This window comes from Poecilia latipinna, unplaced genomic scaffold (genome assembly GCF_001443285.1).
Source record: "Poecilia latipinna isolate Pla-1442-1.1 unplaced genomic scaffold, P_latipinna-1.0 Scaffold200, whole genome shotgun sequence".
Lineage (NCBI taxonomy): Eukaryota > Metazoa > Chordata > Actinopteri > Cyprinodontiformes > Poeciliidae > Poecilia > Poecilia latipinna.
The window spans coordinates 34,362-50,575 of record NW_015112816.1 but is presented as its reverse complement, the minus strand read 5'-3'; the positions used below and the strand labels follow the sequence as shown (position 1 = coordinate 50,575).

The following is a 16,214-nucleotide window of genomic DNA, read 5'->3' as shown; positions in this document are numbered from 1 at the left end:
AATAAGGGGATTTTTTATTAATTTTTAATATTTATGTATATATATATATATATATATATATATATATATATATATATATATATATATATATATATAACAGCCTGTAAAAGTGATTTGCAATTTCAAAAAACTGTTACAGTAACAAAGACATTCTTATATATATTTTGCATGACCAGACTTTTGGCTTTTTTCTGCTGGTATTTTTACAATTTACTTTTTGGTGAGGAGCTCCAAGTCTTTAAGATTGGGGGCCTCCCTGCCATCACCCTAATCTGTACCTGTTGGATTTATATCAAGAATCTGGACCTAAAATATTACTCCTCTTATTGAGAATAAATGTGATTACCCGAATCTGTCAGGAATATAAGAGATTAGGTTTAACTGAAATACAATACCGACATACTTATTTTAAATATATCTTTAGTTTAGCTATACATTTTCATAATATGTTTTATATAGTGAAACACATGATTTTCTCTAGCCCTCATATGTGGGACATTCCTGACATGTACGTAGTTCACCCACTCCTTTGGTTAAGTTCAGCAGTCAAGATTTTCTTGCATGAAAATCATACTGATAATTGCCATGACAACCAGGGTAAGATACCTGATACGGTTGTTAAGATAGTTATAATTTCCAAATCTTACGAATATAATAGAAACAAGCACATTTGAATGCTTAAATTTGTTTTCAAGACATTTGACACACATCTGTTTTATTATTAAAGATTTTTTTGTAGACAAAAGGTGTGTGTGTGTGTGAAATTTATGAAATAACTGCACTTAAGCCTAAAGGTCATGTCAGGAAGTGTCTCACATAGTGACAGGGATGTTATTATTATTATTAGTAATAATAATAATAATAATAATAATAATAATAATAATAATAATAATAATAATAATATGTATTATACATATATAGTATATCATATTTATCTATTATAATTAATTTGTTGGTTTTTCAGGGTATGTTGACTCCACGTCAGCATCCTGCAGAAAAAAATTAAAAAAACATTTAGTTAGAAACAACAGCGAAACAAGAACCTTTTAACATTAAAACGTTAATATAAAGATTTCTTGACTTACTGGTGTTGCAGAGGGTCTGCTGACTGGGTCCTGGTTGGAGCTAAGCTCGTTCACAAAAGCCACGTCTTCGGAAAACCTGTTGAAATCTCCATTGGCAGTTCTGGAGATAAACACAAAATGCAACTGAGATTTGAGATGCAGCAAAAATAACAGCAACATGTGGTATTCGGCATTTTTCTAAGCAGCGATAAGAAGTTCAAAAGTTTAAACTAGTCTGCGTGATACTGGCAGGGTGGAGAGAAGCACTTAAATTTCCCTCTTGGAATCTTGAGGAGCAGCAGGGCCAAATCAAGAAGAGAAACATGTGTGGCAGACTAAAAACTGGCACATGTCCTAGGTTTCTCTTTGGTCACACATTTGAAGGTGCGACGACACGGCGAGTGGCAGCCTCACCGCTGATCTGGCAGCAGCGGTTGTTCTTCAGCGCGATGATGAGCAGCAGCCCCTCCGCCATGCAGCTCCCTGATCACGGCGAGGTGGTCGGCGATTATCATTTATCAGGCAGAAACAGAAACACAACAAGGTGTGAGAACAACAGGTCACTTTGTTTGACCACATCAAAAACGTTTCAGATTTGTTCATCATGGTCGACTATTTTATCTTGTTTTGCTTTTCATTCTGTTTCACACTCTGTTATTTTTTTTTTCCCTCTCACACACAGCTAAACTTATTCCTTTGTGGCTCACTTGCGTTTCTCTGACTGTCGCACTCTGAGCCGCAGTGAAATAATAGTTGGACATATTTACATTTTCCAGCATTTATAGATGTTAACGGTGTCTGTTCACTTAAAACATACCTCTTCTTTCCTCTTCCTTTAGTTCCGTTTATTCCTCCTGGCTCCTCGTTCATGTTCCTACAGCTGACACACACAGTAGTTATTTTCAGGTCAGGCTGTCGAGCTATAAATAAAGGAATCAATAATAAACACATTATGGTATTTAAAGCGCACCCGTTCATTGGGTTGTGGTCGGATGGAGTGGTGGTGTCGGGAGATCCCTTGTTTACACTACAATACAGATATTAAACAGAATTTAGCAATGCGTCAAAGGCTCGTTCAGAAGCTGTGCAGGTAAAGCGACACATCAGTTGAAACCAGATTGCAAATGCGACTAATTTTAATAATCCCTTTTGAGTTAAGTGAACCTTTTCAGGAACGGGAATCTGAGGAACTTTGGCATCACCTAAAGAATCGATAGCTTTTAGCAGATTAAAGTCCAGACTCCGTGATGTTTATGAGCTTACAGACACTCTCTGTCAATCCTGACAAACAAGGTAAGAAAAAAGGGGTCAACTGCAAAGGCATCAGTCTAACCTCATAGCACTTCGAAGCGTGTCTCGGTCACTTTCACCACATCCATGTGGATCTTTTCCATTCCTGTAATGTCCAGAATAAACACGTGAGTTTCTACCTTCACTGATCTCCTCTGAAAGTAGTTTCCAAGGTCAGCTTACCTGACGTCAGCGTTGTTTTGTCCCTCTACGTCTGCTCCTGGAACCATTGGGAATCCACTTCCTTCTTGGTTTCTAAGAGGAGTTGAAAAGCATTCACATTAACCGAATTAACTTTTGCAAGGGATGTAACTCAATTTAAAGATAGAAATTCCCTTTCTTAAGTAACTACAGCTTACCGATTGTAGTATATTTCTTAAATTTAAACAAAAGTGGCGAAACATGCTAAGAATAAGACTTACTTTTGGAGACACTTGAATATCCCACCTCTGAAAGAGATCACAAAGTTTTGTTGATTCCTTAAGGAAATTCACCAATCATTTATTACCACTAGGTTGTAAATATATGAATGAGTGAATTCAGTTAGGGCCCATCTCCTCAATTTTTAACATCGACATTTGGTTTTTATGATCTACAGGTTAAAATGAAAAAAAAAAGAGAAAAAAGTCCAACTCCTGTGCCTACTTGTATTTATTCTAAATGTATTTTATGCAGTGAGATCAACACAGCAGCCATTTGGAAGTAATTTTCCCTTGACATCCAGTACAGATGGCAGCGGCGGTGATTCAAGATGGCAGTTCTCAAGGAGAATTCTAATAGAAGTGAGAATGAATTAAGGCCCGAAAGGAAAAAAAAACTGGGAGCAGCAAGGGGTATTTTTCCTCACTGAAACCTGAGCATGGGCATGAAAATAAAACTTAGATATGAAACGCTTTGATATGTTTTGTAATGTTTTGACTGTTTAGTTAAAAAAAAAAAAGACATGACTTCATAATTTGACCTGAAACTGAAATGCTAATTTCTAATAGAATTTGTAATTTATGGCCTTCAGGAGGCTACTACAAGTGTTACATTTGTAATGCTAAGACAATGGAAATACTTGAAAAAATAAAGATCTTCTTTTGTAAATAAAAACTTACTGAATTTACCGATTTAGATATGCAAAAAAGAAATTGACTCACCCCTTATGTTTTTTCCAGCAGAAGTATGAGATTAGTCCAAAGACAACAAGTAGGACCACCAGAGCTGCAATCCCTATCGGTGACAGAGAAAGTTAAGGGGCAAAATGTTGAACAGATCAAAAGAGGAAACACAAAGTCAGATGTTTTGCTTTCACTCACATGTAAGGTTGCTTTGACCCTGGCTTGGTGGGGGAGGACTCACACTAGGATTGCCTGGTGGAAATTTCTCTTCTTGAGAAGTTTAAGAAGTTGTATGTTTATAATTATTTTCCTATAGTAATAGTCTTTCACAGAACTTTGATGTTAATAAAAAGTATTTCTTTGGATCTCACCAGGGATGGATTTGAAATTCACACACTTTTCTCCGGCAAGTTTTTCGAGGTTTTCCTGTAGAAAAATAAACTTAATTTTGAGAGACCTTAGGATATTTACTCCCCATTCTTAAAAACTATGATTAAAATTAACTTACAGTAAGATGTGTGCATGAAGTCTTAAAATCCTGGCAGTCTTCTGTGATCACTGAATGGTTATCCATTTTCACTACTGGTGGCACAAAGCGAAACACCTGTTCGCGTAGATCAGCAAAACCAAAATTCATCTGTAAAAAACAAAAAAAAACTACTTTCAACTAAGTAACAGAGTAAGTCAGTAAATTTATTCATGTAGCACCTGTCATAAATATTAAAATTACAAACTGCTTCACAATGATTCAAGCCTAAAAAGTCTGCAACCTCAGAGCCACATTTTAACCCCTTAACTGTCATCCTCAAAAACATTACAGGTAAGTCAATGGGCTAATGAGGTCATCATGAGAACTTAAGGGTTAAACTGTATTCCATTATATACAAGGAGCTCAACCGGGTGTAGTTTTCACTTTCTCTTTCAAGAATTGATAAAGATTACAATATTTCTGGCAAAAGTAATATTTAAATCAGAACTATGGACTGAAATGGAGCTGAAAGACACACAGACGCACCTTATCGGTTCCTTCAATTGAAATTTCGCTTCCTTGTGGGCATTCGTGTTCATATCTAAAACCCTCAGCAACACGGATTTCAGAACACATTATGGTTTTTAATAAGCATTCTGTAAGAAACCAAATAAATGGTCAAGAAAAAGCCAGAATAAAAAACAGGAAGTACTCTGGTGACGCAGTAGGAATTGTTACCTTATCAAACAACAAACAAATCAAAACCAGATTATATCTGAAGTAATTTCAACATTTCTGAAGTTCCAACTCTTACCTGATGCCGCATATATCTGTAGGATACGTACGAACAAGATTAGGACAGAGATCATGTTAAACATTCGAAAGGCCATGTCTACTTCTGAACACCCAAACGTTTCATCAGGAAGTGAAAAATTTCTTCCTCGTCTGTTTTCTGTAACCACCTGAAGGGTGGTGTTACTGCCACCTTTAGAAATGATCCATTCTTGGTCAGGAATGACAGCACAGTTTTACACAGATAGCAGATCACCAAGAAGATGAATCCCAGAAAGAACTTAACTGAAAACTTACACTGGTATGTGTAAAGAGAAGTTTTACGCTGCTGATATTTTGACAGCAGGCTTCCTAATCCTCTTGCTGTTTTGCACACCAGACACAAGGGGAGGCCCTTGTCATGTGGGTCAGTGGCATAGAAACAAGGTCAAAGATATAAACCCTGTGGCTGCTTACATACCTTGTTAAGCAGAACGGATTGTATATGCTTGTGTTTTATCAGATAGAAGGACAAACCTAAATCAATAATGATTCAGTTGATGTTGTGTTTGTATTTCTACACCCTTCAGGGAAACATGTGTGGTCAGTAGATATTCCTTCCAAAATTTAGGAATGGTTAACTCTTAGTACTCGTTGAGTCCAGTGTCCATTCTTTTTTTTCCAGAAACACACCCACGAGTACATGTGCTCACAGCAAAGATAGAGGAGAAGTTGCTAAGGTCCAGTACGCTTCACTTAGATTGCATCTTTTCTGGTCCGCTGAGAAAAGACAGAAGACAATCTGTGTAACTCAGTATGGGCTTCTTTCTGTCTCCTTGACAACATGGGCTTCTTCCACTCAGTTCCTCCAGCTTTCTCTTTTACCTTCTTCTAATAATAATGATAACAAGGACATATCAGAAATAGGCTTCCAAATGCTAATGCCAAGTGTCCGTCTTACATGGGCATAAATAATTCAAGTGATGAAGGTCAAAGAAATGTGTTCTCCTTTCTCGATGATTTTATCATCATTCAGCAAGAAAAGGTATAAAAACGATGACCACATTCGAACAGTTGTGCATGTAAGGGGAAACCATTTTGGGTCGATGTAATTTGATTTAAGGGTTAGAGGGTTGGTAAACTTGGTAAATCCCTTAAAGACTGTAAAATATTTCAGCATGAGGTAGAAGATTATTTTCCATCAGCCTTGATTTATACAAAGAAATCAAATGGAACAATTTAAATCAAAGGATGTTCAGATGAGAGAGTGGCCCAGTCAAAGTCCAAACCTAAATCTAATTTAGAGTCGCTAGCAACACTTGAACATTGATATCATTGATTCAATCTGTTTAAAGTTCGAGCAATTTTACAAAGTGGAATGGACAATTATTTTGACAAGAAAAGCTCTAGAATAACTAGAGCTCACGTAGTTATTCTAGAATAATCAGAATTCTAGTTATCTTAGAATAACTAGAATAATCTAGCTACTCTAAAAAGCTATTCTGGCTTTTCTCTAGTTATTCTAGAGAAAAACTCTAGAATAATTAGAGCTTTTCTCAAGATATTTGGGAAAAGCTCTAATTAATTGACCTTTTCTCTGCAAAAATAACTGAGACAAAATACCTGTTACTGCAGTTTTTTTGGATGCACTTATAGCCAAAAAAAAAATAAATAAAAAAAACCCTGAGCTGTGATTGCACCAGAAGGTTAGTCCATTAAGAACTGACCTGTAGGGATGAATCGTAACACACAGCACACTTGTCAGATTTCAGTTTTTAAACACCTTCAAAAACTCGATAGTATTTTACTTTTACTTCACAATTATGCACTACTTTGTGTTGGTCACATAAATCCCTTGTAAGATTCACTAATGTTTTGTTTAGTCTTGCTTACATAAGTAAGTAAGACTTTATATGCGAGTACTTGATGATTTAGCTCAAACATTTTGAAATCGTTTAAAGTCTCACCCCAAAATATGGTGCTTACCACTCATCTAAAATATTGCTTCACCACAAATTAAGACAGCCTAACGCTGATAAAACAAAACCCCAGATCGTAAATAAATGCAACCATGCAGCTCTCAAACCGTCATTTTAGAGTTTAACCAAAAGCATTTGTGATGGAAAAGAGCCGTGCATACTGTTGCACAAACCCGACATTGTTTTTATGTTTGACGTGATGAAATGAGTGAGGAAAAGCAAAGTTTTGCAATGCAATATTTGTCTTGAAATCTGGATATTAAAGCTTCCAGCTTCCTTCTGTGAGAAGTTGTGTAAAGCACTGCACCCCAAGTCTGTGTGTGGATGTGTGCATGATTGTGAATGCAACTGGATGCGTAGTGCAAAGTGCTTTGAATGGTCAGTGAGACTACAAAAGCTCTAAATAAATTAACTTCATTTAGCACTTAGCTTTCAGCGTAAAAACACATTTTCCACTGTGTATCCATACAACTGCTGACCTTTATGTAACAAAATAGCTAAATAGCTTTCATCTCCTTCACTGATACCATTGCTTTACAATATTTGTATATAAAACCAGGGGGGTTAAATAAAACTTGGTAAGTTGGTTCATTTTATAAGTCCTAGGCGATGCATAACTTAATTGTAAAATTAGTAGTTTGCAGGTTGTGAGAGGTTACTGGAAGATTCCCTAAAAACATCTGAAAAAATGTTCCTTGTTGCAGTCTTCTCTTTAGATTAAGGAAACTGTATTACGCTAAAAGTTCCAGAATTGTTCCAGCTTGCACAGTAAAACTAACATTAAATCTGTGTTTCACATTTTCAACCATCTCTCAAAACTTCAAAGTGACAAAACTGGGATTTGGAGTGGTTTTTTTTGGCAGTTGGGGAGATAAAGCTAAATGGCAACGAATGGACGTTTGTCATTCTGCGCACCAGACCAACGGAGCTTAGTGAAATGCAAATCGTGCTGGGATGGCTGCAGAACTCCAGTCTCTCCAGTTGGCTCCTTAGGAAACCTAAAACCCCCGATGTTAACAGTTTGAGATCACAAAAGGACGTCTACCCACTGCCAGCAGAGAAAAGCATGCCAACACCAACACACACTGACATTTTTGTTCATCTGCACCCACAAAACTGAACATGTAAATCACCAAAGTTGGGCCTGTTTTAATTTCACGGGTGCTCGAGTAGAAGCTCTTGTGGACTTATTGTAAATCGAGGAGTTTCTCAGAGTATTATGGCCCTGAACCCATCCGCATTTTCTGCTGTTCACAAATCTTAAAGTTCTTTCGAAACCACAGCTCCCTTATATAGAGCCTGCTTCATCTGAGCGCAGCAACTTGATCCCCCTGTGAATTTCCTATAAAAAGAAAGCTAATAAACAAAAGCGAGTCTCTTCCAAAAGCTAAATATTAAAATTTCTGACAGATGTTTGCAGCCATCTACCTGAGAGAATGTATATGAACGTTCAAACAGAAAGCTTCAGTGAGGCTTCATTAAGCTTTTACGGCTCTGTCACAGCACAGTACAGCTTGATGCACAACAGCTCCAGTTCACATGGTGCTGAGGTGCACATTGTGCAACTTGGATGGCTTTTATTACTATAATCTGTTTTCCAGCTCCATCTCCTGAGAGGGATCTCTGTCAGAAAACAAAGCTCTCCGTTTGAAACATGGCCTCAAATTCAACTTCTGTTTTTATCTGTGTACTTCATCTCTCTTCTGGCTCCTCTCCCAATTTCTCTCCCACTCCACTTTGTCTTCTCTTTGCTCTCTTTTTCCCTGTGTGTTTCTCCTTTCTGCTCTCTTCACTGTTTTCCCTCCTGATGTTCCAAGTCCCAGCACACGGCCGGGTAAAACCAGGTCCAGCGTGTCTTGTTACAGCAACCCTTCCTCTCCGATTAAACCATGCTTTGTGAAGGATAATACCCAAGAAACAATGAGTTTCTTTTTGACAAACTCCCTTGTGTTCTTCCCTGTGCCTCATATGTGGAGCGAATGCTGCATGCTCATACCTATGCGACAGCTCACACAACGCAACCGATTCACACAAACAGCCGCTTTTACAAGCAGTAGCATGTGCTTCGCTGTTGGTGTGCTCCTGAGAAAGTATGCAAGAAATTCAAATCAAATTACCCAACTGGCTGATTTTGTTTATGAGGTTGCTCCTTGCATGCAATGTTCTCTCTGTTTTGCAACAGAGTCCTGAGAAAAGCCTGACGAGCGTCCGGCTGGACGAAGAGTTGCAGTGGAGAATGTAAGGCTTAAGCGCGTCTGTCAGCGTCATGTGTTGTTATGGCAGCCCCGGCGTAGCTGTTCACACTTGAACGCATCATTTTAAATAAACAAAAAAAGTCTTAAAGCTGAGTGATGTGTGGAACAGTCACCTGCAAAACCAACAAAGGGAGAAAGCAGGAAACACAACAGCAGCGTTCAGGCTACTTTTTCTAAGTCCAACCAACAGGTCGGCAGGTGATTTTCACAGCAGCCCTTCTTATGTGTAGCAAGAACACACAGGTGAGTTGGTTAATGTCTTCAACGGAAGCGTACACTTTTGGGTGTCTAGGTTTCAGGACAGGGCCGACAGTTTCATGTAATTCCTAACACCTATCAGGCCCCTGTAAGCAACACTAATTTGCAACAAACTTGAGTCAATTTGTCAGGAACTGTCCCCCCCCCAACTGCTCTGTGTCTAGACAGGTAACCAGGTATGTGGTTCCCTTCTCCCTGCCAGTGCCATCATTCTTCTAGATTTTCAACTGCCATGATCATTACCTGTCAACAAAACCAACGTAAAGGATAATTAAAGGGCAGACACAAAGAGCGAGTTGTTGAGGATTCACTTGTCACGACTACCATCGATCTTTTATAAACAGGGTGCTGACAGAGTTGGTGTCTTACATAACCAAAGCAAAGGGAATATAATTTACTCTAAAGAAACACTAAGAGACAAATAACGCAAGAGACAAGGATGAAAATAGATACTGTTATTTGACAACTTCACTGGGAGGGGGGGATTGTAAATAATGCTGCTAAATACTTCGTATAATTTTGCTAATAAGAAGTAACAGTTTTCTGCTGTGTCCGTTCTCATTGAAGTATTTAAGATTAGCTAAAAGCACACTTACATGCACATTAAATACACATCATGGAATACAAAATGTGCCATATTCCTTTAATTAATGGCTTCATGAGTAAAACAAATGTTTATTTGTGGCATTCTGGCATTTATGGCTGCACACCTCAAGGTTTTCAGAATACAAAATCCTGGTTGCAAGCAAAAATATTATGTGTGGTGGATAAGTCACGCTGCACACCACTCTGAACAAAACGTCCTCACAGTGAAACATGGTGATGGCAGCAGCATGCTGGGGGAATTCTTCACAAGACACAGGGAAGAGTCAGAGTTGGTGGGAAGATGAATGGAGTTAAATACAAAGAAGAAGCTAAAAATGAGACTAAACAGTTAGAGCTGCAGTTCAATGTCAGAAATGGCCCAGTCAAAGTCCAGACTAAGATCCAATTGACAATGTGTGACCAGGTATTAAAACGAATGTTCCTCCATCCAAAGTGATGGAGGGCAATGTTGTAGCTGTAAGGCTACTTTGTGTTATCCTGCAAAATTCAAAGAAAAGACCCTAAAGTTTTTGCTTCCAACGTTACAAATTGAGAAAAAAAAAAGTTCAAAGGGTTTAAACATTTTGCAGGGATTTGTATCTGAAGACTCCTTGTAAACAAACGTCATGTTCTTAACATATCCTGTAGGTTTTGCACAAACTGTTGATTCTTTGAGCTCTGCATTGGCAGTCAAAACAACTCCTCAGGCCCAACATGTGTGCAGCATACACACTCCAGCTTTTTAATTGATAAGTTGTGTGTTTTCTTGTTTCCCCGGCATGGGCTAACACACTGCCTGAGTGTCCTGTCACTATTATATTACCACCACGCGTGAAACAGTGGGCTGCAGGAGGTTCAGCTTGTTGACCTTGGAACCCAGGATACAGCTCCCACCTCACACGTCTTGACTGATATTTTCATTACAAAGATTTTGGAGGTTATGCCTCAACGCACAGTAAATATCTCTTATTTGGCTATGCCTGCATGACAAGAACAAAACGGTCTGGTATCTCTACTGACAACGTCTCTTGTTTATTTCCTGATAAATAAACTTGTTTTACTCACGCCATGTTAAAGTCCACAGGACTTGCCATGATTATGAGTCACAACTTTATATGTCAGGTTTGTAATTTCTTGGAAAGGTTTCTGAACGTGAACAGTATTTATATTGTTTCGTGGTTAACAGGGCGAGGAGGTTGGGAGGGAATGGTTCGTTTTCTATTTAGACAAGGCGCAGGTAAGTAAGCTCAAGCTGCGCTAAACCCCTCAGCTTGACGCTAAAAGAAACACACTGTGTTGTGAGCTCTTATCAGACAAACCTAATGCAACCTTTTCAACACATTAATCCTTCCAAAGGTGAATGCATGACATTAAAAAACTCTTGGTTATGTGAATATGATTTATGTAGCATCGAATATGCCAGAAGAAAGCAACTTTTTACAACCACCCAACAACACATCAACACCATAATTTATATTTTAAGAAAACTTAAAATTTATTGTTTAACAGGCACTGACTTGTTATCACCTTGTTAGTCTGTTTGTGTGGGTTCCAGATGGCAAAGTGTTCAACTGGTGACACTTTCCTGCAGCAGGAAGCTGAACAATGGCGGTTCTAAGCATTTTGGCAGATGGTTGCGTCTCTTTGGTCATATTTTGTAAACATGTACGACACAATCTAACAACTTAACAGATGTGTTCTAAAGAAAGGCGCGGTTCAGCCTGTTATTGCAACTTATGACATATTTAAATCTGTCCTGCAGTGTACTTTTTAAGCGGTTGAAGCATTGCAGCTAGCAGCAGTATTTCCATTTGTGTAGTGATGCTGTCTGCAGACAGCTCAACACTGTTACGGGCACACCTAAGATGACACTGCAAATTAGGCTTAATGGCAAAATACACAAACTAACTTCTTTCTAAATCAAGCAAGAGCGGCTTAAATAGCACAGCACATCCAAAATTACTCATACTTCAAAGTCGTTTCTCCAAAACAAACACAAACTGTCATGTTTAATTATTACTGTAGTCTCAGAATTATTCAACTGCTTCAAACCAAATACTTTTAGTAACAGAGAACTTTTCTGAGCTTATGACCTGCTCCACACCTGATTCATAGCCTGAAACCAGCTACTGGCGGTAATGTAAGGAATATTAACTTATTCCTCATGAGTTAAGACCTCTGATTCATTGACATACTTTGATTTGTGTGCCACAAACGCTACTTTAGAAATGTCACCGATTCGCTAAACTTCAAGCGAATGACTAATCTGGAGTTTTCCAGGACTTCAGCTAAGCCTTGGTGGACTTTCTGTCCTGTTTGGACAGGATGCTCGAGTTTCTGCTTTCCCACAGTTCCATGATATTCTATCCAAGGATTTCCTGAAACTTGACTGAATCCAGCTTGTTCCCTGCGTAACGCATTGTGGCTACACAGCGGCTACAAAACCAGCTTCATCAGAGCGCCTGTTGAAAGAACCCGATGGAGATGCAAAACAGAGCATGCCACAGCCACCTTGGAGATGGGGGAGGAAGTAAACTGTGGCCTGTAACTTAAAAAAAGAGGTGCAAAATTGTATGTTTCCTGCTTTTTTACAATAGGGAAGTGTGATGTGCTTTGGTTTTCAGCCCCTTTACTCTCATAAAAACTGAAGCTGTTCTTTGACAGTAACAGTGTCGGTTGACGTTGTCAACCACTCGTGAGCAGCTTAAGAAAACCTTGAGATTAAGCTTCAGGTTTAGCTTTAAGAATCAGATGTGGTGCTTCTTAATCTCAACAAAGTGACATAATTGATCAGTTGCAGCTTTGAAAACCAATGTAACCTGTGCCAGCCCGACCCTGGCTTCTGAAAATGAACCAGTACCTAAATCCTCACTGATTTGTGGAAGACACTAAGTGGTAGATGTGTGTTGATAAATGTGAGGTGAAGCAGCCTGCATTTTACACAAGTGAGTTAAACCGAAATGTCTTGTGTCTCCATGTTTTGTCTGGTTTTGCGGGCAATATCCCCAATGTCCTGTTGGTTGTAATGGGGGGGTGGGAGGGTCTCTTTCAACACCATGAGCCCAGAGTAATCTGCAATTTGAATCTACACTTAGGAAGTACTTTCTGAAGTTACATACTTTCCTAAAAACGCTGTTATCACTCTGGAACATGGTGGTGGATGCATCATTCTATGGGGATGATTCTCTTTAGTGGATTTAGCAATCAGGTAAAATTGTTTGAAAACCCTGAATCCTTTTCACAATTTGTCTTTCATATAAAATTCCAGTAAAACACAAATTTGAAGTTATAAAAATGTGAAAATTTTCTAAACTGCATTAATACAGTACTGTATAGCATTAAAAGTCCCCACTTATTTACAAGTTTATAATAAATAAATGAGTTAAATCTCTCCAGATAAATAAATAATGATATTTTTCTTTTGCCACAAGGTTAGCATTTTGACTTCCTGAAGTGATCTTTCATCTTTCTCTTTCTCTTTGAGTCAGCACATCCTAATCCCTAATAATCAGAGACAAGGGAAGAAGAATTGTTGAAATCCTGGGTCACAAACTTGTATTAGGACACAAATTACCCCTGTCCAGTCCTAATAGCTGCCGTTAATGAGCTTTCTGACTGTCAGTACTTTGGGAGATTTAAAATACACCAACAGCGAAGAGCCAGAACTTGGGCGTGCTTAAAAAGCCTTTAATCCGTTTTAATTCTATTAAGCATTGGACTACAGCTGGACGAGAGGCCAGCATACCTCCAGTGGCTAAGTCGCCAGTGGCTTGAATACACAAAGTGAAAAGCTGCTACTTTATGAAGGACAAATACATCTATTATTAGTTGTGGTAAGCTAAGATTTGTTGCAGTGTGTGTGTGTGTGTGTGTGTGTGTGTGTGTGTATGTGTGTGTGCACTCTGTCAAACTGTGTGGAAAACTGAATGTAGATAATCTGCAAATTCCTCAGCGTTATCTTTCTTAGACAAAAAGCATCTCATATCCAGGTGTTCCCGTCGTCCTCAGACATGCAGATGTGGCGGTGAGCTACGTGCCTTTCCCCCAAAACTTATCTGCGCTGATCTCAATCAGCTCCAGAGTCCGACTCGGTATTTCTGCGTCTGTGCCGCTTCGCGCAGTTCTAATCTTATCGAGGAATTCCCCAAAGGTATTGTATAAGGAGGCAGCTTTAATTTTATTTTACAGCGAAGCATGCAGAAATAAATGTCTTTCACCTGTGGAGATTAGAGTTCAAATAGCACCCTCCTTGTCCCCACCTCCTCATTTTAAATGACCACAATGGAAGGCCACTGCTCTTGTGTGCACAATCAGAGCGGAGCAAATAGCGAGACCCTTCTGACTCGACCTCGGTAATCTAAACATGGGAGAATCTGCCCCTGCTTGTTGATTCCCATTTGTTTTGAGACGGGCCACGGGGTTTTGAGCAAGACGCCTGCCACTCACAGAGCAAACGAGACGTCTGACAGGGTGTGTGAGCTATGTGCCTATGTGGAGCCTTCGTCTCACTCTGCTCATTCACACACACAATAACAGGCAGAGAAAGAGAGAGAGGCGGACGCAGAAAGACGGGTACCTGTCACACAAGCATGGGCATATGCACAGGAATGAGACGTGTCACCGTAGTAACAACATTATGAAAGAAAACAGCCATGATCACATTCTTACCCTGTGAACTCAGCAGCTCCCCACCTGATCTGCAAGGCCTTGCAAAACTATTCAGACAAACAAACAAACCCAGCTCTATGTTCATCGCCCTAAACACATCTCCATTGTGAATGTTAAGCTGAAGCAGAGGTTCGCCTTTCAGTGAAGCAATAACTTTAATAAAAGTACAGCAAGATGAACATTCAAGATCAACACAGGCTCCCTACACATTTTAAATGAGCTTATGCTGTTTTGCAATGAAGACTGGGCACAGGTGCAAATTTGGTAGAGACGCTACCCTAAAAACACACCGAGCAATAAAAATAAAAAATAAATAAAAATGCACTCAGCACTCTCCAAAAATCCTATTTGTAAAATAAACCCTCCACAATCATCCAGTATACCTTTGGTTAGTCTCACATACTGTCTCAATAAAAAGCACAGCGCCTTTTGGGATGCGCTGTATACTTCCATCTGTTCTGCCACACGCTCCAGGACTTTTTCCCGTCATTACTGGTTCACCCTTAGTTTAGCGTTACACTCACAGAGCCATTACCGGGGCCCTCCTTCCTCCTCTTTTTGCTCTCTTTGTTTGATCTGGGCTGCTTTTTATTCTCCCCCAGTATGCTTGGAAGTGAACTGGAGAGAGAAAGTGGTGAGGGGGGAGAAAAAAAAAAGAAAGAAATGAAAGAAAATGCCTCAAACGTCCTAACCTGTGTCGCGCTAAGCATCTCCATGGTAGCATGACCCCCCCCCGAAACAGCCCATCGTGCTCCACTGCACTTTAAAAGAAGTGCAGGGAAGGGGCAGAGCAAGGAAGGGTGTGAAGGAAAGAGAGGGAGTCCAGATAAAGAAAACTGCAAACAGAAGTGGAGTACAAGGCTCTAAACTTAACACATGGCTATATCGCTTATCACTTCTGCTTTTATGTTTTGTTCCCCAAAACATGAAAGCAGCTTCCTGCACGGAAGTAATTTAAAAGCTGTTTACTGACTAATTTCCATCAGCCAGTAAACAGCTTTTAAGATGATTAAATAAATGATTGAAACCAGTTATGCTCAAGAAAACCAAGAGAGCCTCCACCGGGCAAGTATTGTTGAAGTTTGAACAACTCAACGGGACATGAACTAAACCAGAAAAATGTCAATAACCAAAACTATTTTTATAAATAAGAAAATAAATATTATTTACACAGCAGCAAATCTTGCTCAGATCATTTCTGTGTGGGGTTTGAATGTTCTTCTCTCTCTGCATATGAGATTTTTTTATTAACTGTAAGCAACCGTTAACATCAACAGAAATCCTTCAGATATTTTCACTTTGTGTCTAATAAATTTACACACATGAAGATTTATTTCACTTTTAAACTGAATTGCAGAAATCAATCATGTTTTCTAATATGTTTTCAATTATTACACCACATGAATTAAGCAGCAGTGACAATACAAATAGACTTAAAACTGCAAAATTGCTGCAACTTTCTAAACCTTGATAAAACATTAATTTCCTTGCTAATCTATGCAGCTTCCAGAGTATCAAACCGCTTATAATTGACTAAATCTTTACTTTTTATCAAGCTTAAATTCTTAATTTCTTGTGTGTTTCTACTGGCTTGTCTTGTTTTTAATCTCTGTAAACCTGTCTATATGAAGTGTTTTTGTAAATAAGGTTGATTTAAATTTGTTTTTCTGTCATATTAACTGGTTTTCTTGCTAACAGTGTTTTTTGTTTGTTTTGAAAAGGATTCTGATTTGCCGTTTCTGATTGGCCCATTGTATTTTGCCTAACACCGT

The 16,214-nt window shown here is 38.8% G+C and overlaps 1 protein-coding gene across 6 annotated transcripts; it reads right to left on the bottom strand.

Annotated features, from left to right (window-relative positions):
• Nucleotides 1-82: 82 nt before the first annotated feature.
• LOC106946671 (uncharacterized) lies at nucleotides 83-5,362 on the bottom strand. Of its 6 annotated transcripts, none has more exons than XM_015031184.1 (14): nucleotides 4,741-5,362; nucleotides 4,473-4,582; nucleotides 3,966-4,094; nucleotides 3,829-3,883; nucleotides 3,656-3,727; nucleotides 3,497-3,569; nucleotides 2,777-2,803; nucleotides 2,538-2,609; nucleotides 2,398-2,460; nucleotides 2,035-2,091; nucleotides 1,882-1,944; nucleotides 1,479-1,547; nucleotides 1,086-1,185; nucleotides 83-989 (listed from the first exon to the last, which is right to left on the bottom strand). In XM_015031184.1, exons 1-14 carry the CDS (start codon nucleotides 4,814-4,816, stop codon nucleotides 945-947), a joined length of 1,011 nt encoding a protein of 336 aa, XP_014886670.1. In that variant the 5' UTR covers nucleotides 4,817-5,362; the 3' UTR covers nucleotides 83-944. The 6 variants fall into 6 exon arrangements, with proteins under 6 accessions (XP_014886670.1, XP_014886669.1, XP_014886672.1 ...); XM_015031183.1 differs by having other exon boundaries at nucleotides 3,497-3,575; nucleotides 4,741-5,361; XM_015031186.1 differs by having other exon boundaries at nucleotides 3,656-3,709; nucleotides 4,741-5,361.
• Nucleotides 5,363-16,214: the final 10,852 nt, after the last annotated feature.